General features: G+C 41.2%; 2 protein-coding genes across 3 annotated transcripts; both read right to left on the bottom strand.

The window, feature by feature from the left end:
* Positions 1-350: 350 nt before the first annotated feature.
* LOC118362070 (uncharacterized) lies at positions 351-4,269 on the bottom strand. Of its 2 annotated transcripts, none has more exons than XM_035742273.2 (9): positions 4,155-4,269; positions 3,883-3,976; positions 3,621-3,674; positions 3,397-3,442; positions 3,098-3,225; positions 2,852-2,966; positions 2,515-2,637; positions 2,193-2,330; positions 351-2,091 (listed from the first exon to the last, which is right to left on the bottom strand). In XM_035742273.2, exons 1-9 carry the CDS (start codon positions 4,258-4,260, stop codon positions 1,984-1,986), a joined length of 912 nt encoding a protein of 303 aa, XP_035598166.1. In that variant the 5' UTR covers positions 4,261-4,269; the 3' UTR covers positions 351-1,983. The 2 variants fall into 2 exon arrangements, with proteins under 2 accessions (XP_035598166.1, XP_035598167.1); XM_035742274.2 differs by having other exon boundaries at positions 3,895-3,976.
* Positions 4,270-4,420: 151 nt separating this feature from the next.
* On the bottom strand, positions 4,421-10,691 carry LOC118362826 (beta-taxilin-like). Its single transcript, XM_035743461.2, has 10 exons — positions 10,548-10,691; positions 9,215-9,458; positions 8,989-9,080; positions 8,552-8,722; positions 7,373-7,567; positions 6,502-6,621; positions 6,197-6,271; positions 5,887-5,979; positions 5,640-5,735; positions 4,421-5,171 (listed from the first exon to the last, which is right to left on the bottom strand). Exons 2-10 carry the CDS (start codon positions 9,441-9,443, stop codon positions 4,521-4,523), a joined length of 1,722 nt encoding a protein of 573 aa, XP_035599354.1. The 5' UTR covers positions 9,444-9,458; positions 10,548-10,691; the 3' UTR covers positions 4,421-4,520.
* Positions 10,692-11,035: the final 344 nt, after the last annotated feature.

Here is an 11,035-nt window from a genome sequence, read left to right as displayed (position 1 = left end):
CAGTTTAAGGTAGGGTTGAGGGAACATAGGGCCATGAGAACAGATGCATAATGGTAAGTAAAATGGCATAGCGTTCTGAGGTAAATAATGTTAAGGTTATAAAAATAAATAAGAAAGGATATTCAGAGTCTCGTTACAACATTATTTTGTAATGGGATGTAATTGTGAATTGAATTGACTAATTCGGACAATGTCCCCTTATGCCAATTGCCTACTGACTCCTATAGATCATTTTAATGGAGAAATTGTTTTTTTGGGGGAGAAATACATTTTCTAAGTATGATGAAATGGTAAATTTCATTTCACTCAAATCTGATATCAGCTAGCTTGCTAGTGAAAGCTAGCATTGCTGCATTTTCAAATCAAAGTTTATTGGTCGCATATATAGATTTGCATATGTTTTTGCAGGTGCACAACAATATTCAAATAATCCCAAAAATTAAAATAAAGAAATGAAGACAGTATATTAATAGAAAAAGGTATCTACAGCAGTAGTTATACAGGATGGGCCATGACTAGAATACAGTATATACATATGAAGTGGGTAAGACAGTACGTACAATTCTTTTACTTCTATTACCTCACCAAAATTAAAAACGTTTATTTTGCTGTATTTGACTCTGATGACAATATGCCATGCCTGAAACAAACATCCTGGTTCTATTTGTATTGATCAAAAAGAAAAAGTATGAACCCTTTGGAATTACCTGGATTTCTACATAAATTGGTCAAATGGGATCTGATCTGCCTCTAAGTTGCAACAATAGACAGTGCTTAAACTAATTGTCTTTTTCTTCATTGAAATTGAGGGGTCTTTCTGGTTGCATTTGACAAAATGTCCATTAGAGTGTAGTGTTGAGAATGTTGAGCTGATGGACCTAGGTCATTTTATTGTATGTATAAGCCATGTATAAGCCACCCCCTTAAGTAGACAATGGTAAGTGGCCTGAGTGACCATTTATCCACCATCTTTGCTGCAGTCAGCCCTTTTGAAAGTGAAGAAGTCAAGTTATGGTCCTTAATAGTACAATATTTCTCTTTGTGTATATTGCAGTGACATGGGGTGCTTTCCAAGAATGTCCATAAGGTGAACTCCTCTTCTGCAGTGCCTTTAATAATATATTAGTTACTGGTGCTGTAGGTTACGTGTAATCATGAATTTAAGCAACATCATCAAAACTGTGCTGCACGCTTGCACCTTATTATGTACCACATTTTGTAGCCCCAGTTTGTAGAAGAACTAAGCTCAAAGTTAGAGCATATGGTTACATCACCGACATCTACGCCAGCCGAAACCCTTTCAAAAAGGTCTACAACAGCAAGCAAATAATAAGAAATCGCATTGGAAACCAATAAAAATCATAATTCACAAAAAATGAGGGAATGTCATATAAGGTTTCGCTCGATTGATCAGCTACTACCTGTTAGTGTTTTGCTAGAGTCTTCTGTTAGAGCATGTAAAATTTGCTTCAAATTCAAATCTGGAACTTGAAGCCAGTTCCACTGTTTTTTTTATTCTTCCCACTCTAATCAGGAACAGATTTAGACCTTGGACAGCAGGTGGGTGCAATTAGTAGAACAGAAAACCAGAAGTAACCTCTTAGGGCAAGATTGAATACCCCTGGACTATAGTCTCCAGTGCCAGAGTTGTGCAGCAGCTATTGAAAGAGAGCGGCTAATATAATCTCAGTCCAGAGTTATTCAAATCTTACCCTATGGTTGACCGGAGTACTGCTGGTTTTCTGTTCTACAACCTGATAATTCATTTCACCCACCTGGTGTCCCAGGTCTAAATCAGTCCCTGATTAGATGGGGGAAGAATTTGAGGGCCATAGTCAATAGCTGATATCTCCCCGTGATAAAGACATTTCTGTATCAGATGAGATGGGGTCTGCTTGTTTGTTTTTTAACATAATGTTGAACCTGACAGGTTTGGGTATCCCTTCTGAATGGCACCCAGCATGTCCTCTACTGCAGGTCATTCTATAGGGCTTTCAGTATGTCCTCTACAGCAGGTCTGTCTATAGGGCTGTCACAGCAGTGAGAGAACAGCACCCTCCCCTGGTCATCCAGGACAAAGTCTCCTCCAAGCTGAGAAAACATGGAAAACAGAATGAGCAAAAAATATAACCATAAAAGTACACTCCTTAGGGAATGTATTCTTTATGTGTCTGATCATCTCACAACCACACCTGAAACATATCATCTTCTATAGACGGCAGACCTCTTGGAAACTCCAGGTTTGCCACAACGTATTCAGCGTAGAGGAGCATGTTGTTGAAGTTCAACACTTTCTTTAGAGATGCTCTCAAGCCAAAAGCGCTGTACACCTGCAATCCCCCGACATAACATGACTATTTATAGTGCATATTGTAAATGAATAGTAGTAGTAAATGCACTATATAGTATGTAAAACATAAATCGTCAGATAAGTATCAGGAAGTGAGTGAATCAAATATGTTTGACACTGCGATGCCTCGTTCTAAATCAATCAATTTGCCTGGTAACTCTAACCTTCCTGTGTGGGTCTAACACCATGTCATACTGGCAACCTGTCTCCGCCAGCCAATGCAACGCCCCCTCTCTGCAACCAAATGACACCACCACCACTTTCACTGAACATGCATCCAGGGCAATCTGCAACACAAGGCACAGTGCTCTGTGTAATGGCCTCAACTAGAATATGTTTTTTTTCTGTCCAGCACCTGAATATGGACGTGCATATTCTTTCTTTATCACAGTTCTGTGTATCCATAAAGGTTGTAGGCTATGCACAGAGAACTAATGTTGATGAGAAGAGTCAACTAGGTGTATCATAAACCTTAGATACAACTGTCAACACATGGCTCACCTTATGGGCCTCCAGATCTTTCAGATGGATTCGACAGAGGAGGCAGGAGAACTGACGGATCAACACAAGTAGCACTTTCTCACCTCTCCCAAAGTACTTCCCTAACGTCAGAGTTCTGAAACAAATACAGAAAGACAGAGAGACAGACGAGATACGTCACTTCTGACAGGCAGAAGTTAATACCCTGGTTTGACCTATTGTCTATCACAAAGAAGAGGCCATGTAAGACAAAGTCATCAAACTCACGCTCCAGACTGGGCATCAATGAGGGGTATGTCAGGCGACAGGCATTTTACTTGTGGCTCTTGACCAAAGATTCTATCACCCAGATGTAGCTCTTTGTCCAAGTACTCCAGAAAACTATCCCACTGCACCTATTACCAAGCACATCCAGTGGATGTCGGAGGAAGGAAGTGTTAATGCGAGGTAGCTGCCTCCAGAACAAGAAAAAAACGCTAACCTGCTAAGCTAATACACAAGAGTTTTTACACAGAATCATGCAAGTAATATCAAAAACAGGCCGAGCAACAGCCATATCAGCTTACTCCCAGCTGCAAGAAGTCCTCAACAGCATCCTGCATTTCAGCACATCTAGAGAGAGAACAATAACTGTGTCACTTCTGTATGAGCTGTTCAAAGGTTAATCTAATGAGGTAAACAGTTAATTATTACTAAAGACATTGGCTCTAATAAAGTTGATCTCCCTAAGGTGTTGACATTCAAGGTCAATGGTTTTGATTAGGAAACATAGCTTCGCTATATGTCTTACTGGTAGCTTCTCTTCCATAGTTCATCAGCGTCCTTTTTCTTCTTCACTGACATGCTGGTGGTGTATAATAATCAACGTCTTTCATTGTTTGCAAACATATTTGGTAGTCATTTCCAATAATAATCATTGAATCTATATAGGCTAGATTTTGCATTATTTCCAGAGTATATTTTCAGGGCCTGAAAGACAGTCAGTTTCACAGCAAATATGTGCTTATAAACAGATTGTAAAGGGTTAATAACTTGTTAATGTAAAACAGAACCTTGTGAATAACCTTGCCCCTGCTGGAATAAGTCCCAGTAGTGATTGGTTCAGTTCAATACGGATCTTCTTCCTGATGTAGTCTTGCAGAAGTCCTATAAATGTTTATTTAATTAACAATCATAACCTCTTTTTAGGACCTTGCTGACTTTAACTTACTGTTGCCATTTGCCAACAGCTAATTTAGCCTTCCACATATTGTCCATGTTGAGCAGGAATGAATCATGAAACTTTAATAGATAGCGCTAGCTGTAGGCCTAGCACACAACCTACCCTCTTTGCTCTCCTGTTCAGCGAGTTCCAATAGTGCTTTTCCATTTTCAACAAAACTTGTCAAAGCTTTCGCATAAGTCTGCGCATCTGTCTCTTTCTCAGCCATATTGTATGGTTAATGATTACTGATTAACTACTAGCAAAGATGCGTAATAAATACAAGATATACAACTCCTAATCAATCCAGTGTTAGGCTTCCCATTTATACAACTCCCCCTTCTCAGCTTCTCTTCTAACATGGAGTCATAGAAAGAAGACAACAAGAGCATGTTTTTATTGTTTATTCTTAAAAAATCCAGTCAAATAAGTTATGATCACTTCATGTTCTTCATCTCTGATTTTAACCTACTGTAACTACACCATAGTCTAGTCAACTGTCTCCAGTTCCCTATCTCTCTGCTCCTGGGCCTCGTGTCCTTCAGCTGCTGCAGGAGAAGAAGAAGAAAAAGGGCCAGTGGACTCCTCTGTCATTTTGTCTCCATTACACCCCTCTATGTGATGTTCCTCTGGGGTCTTGCTGGCCTCGCTACTGGCCTCTGGGGCCTCCGTGTGTCCATGTGGATCTGTGGTGGTCTCTTCCTCTTCTTCGTTGTCAAAGAACTCAGGTGGCACAACGTTGGAAAGGGTGAACGACATTTGAATCTCCTGCAGACGGGACTTCTGGGCCTTCAGGTTATCCAGCTCGCTGGTCAGGTGTGTTGCAGGAGCAGGTTTTTCCGGAGCAGGAGTTACAACTCCGAGGGTTTCTGTAGCAACAGGTACTTTGAGAGTAGGGCTTTCATTTGAGGGGTTTTCAGAGGGTGTCTCAATGGGCTTCTCAGCAGCAGGTACCTCTGGGTTCTCCTTCACCTTTGTCTCATTTTCTTTCATCTCCGCTACATTGGTGGCAGCCGCTGGATTTACTTCCTGGAGCTTATGAGAGAGACTGTTCCTCTCCTCCTGCAGCGCCCGGCACAGTTTTTCCAGCTTCTGGGTCTTCAGGGTGAACAGCTCAAACTCCTTTTCCTTCAGGGTTTTCTGAATGGAGTAGAAATATACAGGGTGAAAATCAGTACTGATATTCATAAAGATCACTCATAGGTATCATTCCAAATGGTATCCTATTCACTATATAGTGCATAAAGTCAATACAGCTATGGTCAAGCGTAGGGCACTAGGGAATAGGGTGCATTTGGTATGCAGCCACTATCTCCACCATGAGTCAAAGAAGATTCATATTTAACTCTGTTGCTTGTTTGTCTTTCATCATGTCTTTGACAGAGCGTGAACGTAAAAGTCACCTTAAAAAAATGGGTGAAAACGGGGTCCTTCTGTGGCTCAGTTGGTAGAGCATGGCGCTTGTAACGCCAGGGTAGTGGGTTCGATTCCCGGGACCACCCATACGTAGAATGTATGCACACATGACTGTAAGTCGCTTTGGATAAAAGCGTCAGCTAAATGGCATATATATATATAAAACTGTACGCTATGTGTATGGTATCTTACGTCTGTGAGCATATCAATAAGAGCCTTGTTGCAGCCCTCAAAACGGCTTTTCCATTGAATAGACTCCTTCTCCAGCTTCCTCATTCTCTTGGTCATCTACAAGACAAAACCCATCCCATTTGAAAGTTTGTCAGTTAAATCAAATAGTAAACAAAGGGAATGTATTTGTGCCATGGCAACCAAATTGACCTCATAGAAGATTACAGATAAGGAGATAGTAATATACGGAGAACAAGACTTAGGCTACCTTCTCCATGTCCTGTTTGAAGCTGGCGTACACTCCGTTGCTCTTCGACACAGTCCCCTGGAACTGATCGAACTTCTCAGAGTACATGGACAACTGGGGGGAGAAATGGGAAAGTTAAGTTTGTAAAATATAGAGACAGACCCGGAGAGAGAGAGACAGAGATTTTGATTGTATTTTATTAGGATCCTATTAGCCGACGTCAATGATGACAGCTAGTCTTACACAGTCCGACACACAACGAAAAATACATTACAGACAAAAATACGAGGGGAGGCGGGCAGACAGACAGACAGAGACAGTCTCCATTTACCTGGGCCTGCATCCCTTCCTCTTGCTCTTTCAGAATCTGCACCTTCACCTGTGACTGTGCCGCCTTATTTATCAACTTTGGAGAAATACAATTTATAAAAAATAAATCCGTTAATATTTGCGTTGTCACTGAATGGAATTTCTCAAAAATATTTGATGTTAGTGATTAACTTATTCCATGCACTGATCCATATTTCATACAGTATAAAAATATTAACTGAACATGTGATTAAACTCTTACATAACAAACACATATATTAGAGATCAATTAAGCCAGTCCAGACTTGCTGAAAGATGCTAACTTACATGATCCCTCTCTCGCTTGTGCTTCTCCTCTCCCTCTTTAATGAATATGTTTGCCTGTTCAAGTTTGGTTTCCAACAACTGCTGCTGCAGGTCTCGATGTTTGAATACCTTTTCCAGGTTCTGCAAGGTAAGACGAGGGAGACTGGGTCACTTTCACTGAGACGAACATTACACGTTTGACGCAACAGCCACGGTAAGACAGGAGTCAAGGGCTAGTATTAATCATTGGTATATTGCTAGTGGTAACATTTTTACTTGAAAGGAGAACAATGACATTTATGCAGAGGAGATGAACAGAGCCAAGCTCATCAGACACTAACAACACTGTGAGAAAAAAAAAAAACTAAAAAAACGACTTCTTTGCACAAACACTCACACTTGTCTTTTCTTACTAGCACTGACTTTGCTGAGAGCTACTTGATTGAAGAACATTTACCTTACTATGACTGTGATGTGTGGTAGTCTCACCTAGCTATTTTAAGATTAATGCACTGCTAAATTACTAAAAAGGAAACGTAAGATGAGACAAATGAACAACTGAGCATGCTCTTGAGTCTCGACTCATGGAGGAGCAAGTTGTTTTGTTGTCACACAGTGGCTCCTGGTGTGGCATGGGTCTCTATCTCAGTTGAGTACTGAATGCCGTCGCTAAGGAATTTGAAATGTGTTTGTGACAATATTTTATGTTAGAGAGACGCACATAGTAACATTTGTTTTATTGTTTTAAAGCATCTTTGAGATTCTCATTGTATTGAAAAACGATATACAAAATATATATATCATTATTATAGCATGTGGATGTTAATAAACACAGTCAGTTTAAACTGCACTACAAACTCCAGTCCGGAGCGTCTGTAACAAGGCCCCATACCGCTTCTCTTGCGTCGTACTGGGAGATGAGGCTCTTGAGTTTCTCTGCCAGGTCGCTGTTCTCCTGACAGAGTTTGGTGTTGCGGTTACTGTGCTCCTCGATCTGGACCTGGATGTCCGTCAGCGTGCTCTGGAAGTGAGTGGTGATGTCCTTCCTCTTCAGGTCGTCCTCCCTGCACCTCTGGAGGGTCTCCTCCTGCATGATCACATTATACAGGATGATGCGGTTAGTTGGGTGGCAGGTAGCCTAGCAATGGGTTGCCATCTAGAATCCCGGGAAGTGAGCTAGCAACCGGAGGGTTCCTAGCATCAAATCCTAGATACCATTGCCTGCCGTGGTGCCCTTGAGCAAGGCACTTAACCCCCACAAAAACAGCTCCCCGAGCGCCCAGTGTGGCAGCCCCCGCACCTCTCCAAAACCTCTAAAGGTATGCGCGTCTTTCGGAAGGGTTGGGTTAAAAGAATTTGGGTTAAAAGAAGAAAAAATTTAGGTTGGACCCTGTGTGCAATTGACCAATAACGTTATCTTAATCTTGATCTCACACTCACAGACACCTGATGCACAGTAAGTTACACTCACAGATATACTCATAATGCAAGGAAATATGTACTGTAATGTCGCTGCACATACAAGCAGACACACAGACCGTGTACGCACATACTAAGGGCTCTATTCAATCCGCATCCCGGAAGTTCAGCTTTACAGCATAATTTAAATTTAAAGGCAATGTTCCCGCTTGAGTGGAGACTGCATTCAGGGGAAATGTTGCATATGTCAGCTCAATCGGAAATGACCTTCACATTTCTAACAGCGGAATCTGTAGCGCTTCAGCTTAACAAATTGAATAGAGCCCTAACTCTAGCCTAACCATACACATGCCACACAATTTTAACTTAGTGAGCACCACTGGTTGTTGCATCAGACCTGGGTCAGTATTTGAGCTTGGAGTTTGCGCTTGATTTAGCTTGGAGTTTGAACTTTCAGGACTATTCCATTGGTTCCACTGTATAGGGAATATGAAATCAAGCACAGTTTAGGTATTTAAAAGTAGTATTTGATATATGCATTTGATTAAGTCTGGTTGGCTGTAAACAGTGAGAAGAGAGCCTCACCTAGGACGTTAGACAGAGCAGTCTGTGTACTATAGTACTACAGTATATGCTACAAAGAGAGGCCCACCTTCAGTGTCTTGTTGTGTCTCTGCAGCTCCCTACACAGAGACTCCAGTTTGCTGCGGGCCAGAACCGCTCTGCTGTGTTCACTCTGAAGCTGGTCCTTCTCCTTCATCACCTGAAGAAGCTTCTTCTGCAGAACCTTCAGCTGCTTCTGGTCACCCCGGTGCTCCTCCAGCTACCAACACACACACACACACATCATTTTTGTTCATTACAAAACAAATATATGCAGAATAAGCAAATACTGCTGCATAGGTGTAGACTAATGATATGGTACTGGTTAGCAGCCAGTTAAGATAAATATAACTATATGCTTCACCACGAATAATATAAAATATATTTAGCATGAACAGATAATACAAGGGCAAAGACCACATCTAGTTCCCTACTAGACACCACGGCATACTACCTCCGATGTATAATTCAGCACGGTCCACTCACCAGCTCAGCGTGCTTCTTGATGATGGCCTCCAGTTTCTGCTCTGGAGTGCCGAGCTTGTTCAAGCTCTGCATCAATAGCATGGCCTCTTTGCCTGAATAGAGATCATGTTACAGTACAGTTAATAACACTAAAACTATTGATACACTGTGACACTAACAACTATTGATGCTGAATGGATGCTAAATAGAACAGAAGAAGAAAGATGAAGAAGAACACACAACCCACCAAGGCTCTTCAGCATCTTCTTCTCTAGTTTCTGGTCCTTGGCGGAGCTCTTGGTGACCTGCTCCTTCAGAACCTCCTCCGCCACCTCTTCCTGCTCAGCAGGCTCCCCACTGGCCTCCTGGTAGGTACTGATGATGTCCTCTAGCTGCTTGCTCAGGTCCTCTGTCAGGTCCACCTGACCCTGACACTGGGCTGGATCCACCTGGTCACTCACCTGACATGTCTCCATTCTGATAGGCTTGCACTAAGATATAATGATATAATACAGCATAGAATTAGAACTACTTGAACTAATATGGACATATTCTTGTTCAAGTTCAATGTTTCTGTGAAGGATGACGGTTAATGAGACTAATCTTATAGCCCTCACACACTCAATGAAAACACCCTGATTAGTTTCTCAAGCTTGGAAATTAAAAGCAGTGCTATATACTAATAGTCATTTTATATACTGCTGTATAAGAAAAGCCAAGGTCAAACCAATCTTTATCAGAATAGCTGAAACAATCTTTTCCAATATTATTTAAAACTGTTTTCTATTGTTTATGTATTTTATTACCCTTCATGACATAGTCGATGAGGAATTTATAATCTATCAACCTCCACTGTCTGTTTGCCTATCGAAGTCTGATAGTGCTTGATTGTGGCCTGTTAATGTGCATATAATTAGCCTGCTGCCTGGGTGCATACCCTCGACTCAGTCTCAACTCACAGGCAGAGCAGAGTAGTCAGAGCACATGGCACCTGTCCTGGGCCAATATGCTATTTTAGGAACTTCTTAATATGGGCATGTTATTGATTTTTTTCCCCCACAATCTTAGCTTGTTGTTGTAAATTGTAGTACACTAATATTTTTTGTTAAAGTACTTGATAGATTAATGACACTTAAAAAAACATAACTTTAAATATCCAGCAAAGTACTTAAGTGACTACCCAACTGAGTTAGAATTTACATTTACTCAGAAGAAATTAAGACATATCTATTTCTATAGCCTTCCTAATCCATTCCAAGAAAAACTTTGAACAGAACATTCATTTGATACAACGGGACATGTAAAAATGCATTTGGCCTATACTGTAGCTGACAACTTCTCATAAAACACCAAAGAACAAGAGGTTCCATCACGATAGAAACATTGCACTGCTTCACGAGTGTGACAAGTCACCCATTCCCCCCCAAAAGTAAGCTTATCCTAAATACATTCAAACGTACAATGCAAACGTACTGTGCACAAGACAGAAAACATATACCCATGAAAATATTTCATTCTACACCATCCAAAACTCAAATATCTGCAAACAAACGCATAGAAGATATTGAACCGCTTCTTACCAAAAGGTCCAGGATCTAGGAGAGGGGAAAGGAAACGTGAAGAGGGGGGTAAGAGAGAGAGAGGGGGAGGGTGTGCTCTAACTCTGGCCCCACAGATAAAACAGCTGTGAAGAAGACCTCAAAATAAACCACCGGGACACAACTGAGAGAGACAGGGGAACATATTGACACCAACACAGAAAGAGCGAGGCCATAGAGAAATAATAATATATAAATCGCATCCCCTGTTCAAAACGTCCACAATGAAAACCACAAACATTATGCCTCTAAGCTTGTAATGTCCTACGGACAAGAGTTATGTTGATGTATACCAAGAAACGTTAAGGACTTTGTAACAGTATTATCAGGGGTCGCGTTAAAGCAGGATTCGCATTTGTCACGCAGAAAAGGAAAGATGCAACGCAGAAAATAGGCCACATCTTTTGTTGCGTTTTATAAAATTCCGCTCGGTCTCAGACACGGATCGCTCCAAATCATTCATGTAAAAG

Source organism: Oncorhynchus keta, chromosome 29, assembly GCF_023373465.1.
Source record: "Oncorhynchus keta strain PuntledgeMale-10-30-2019 chromosome 29, Oket_V2, whole genome shotgun sequence".
Classification (NCBI taxonomy): domain Eukaryota; kingdom Metazoa; phylum Chordata; class Actinopteri; order Salmoniformes; family Salmonidae; genus Oncorhynchus; species Oncorhynchus keta.
The sequence above is the reverse complement of the archived record's forward strand: the minus strand, read 5'-3'. Positions and strand labels throughout refer to the sequence as shown.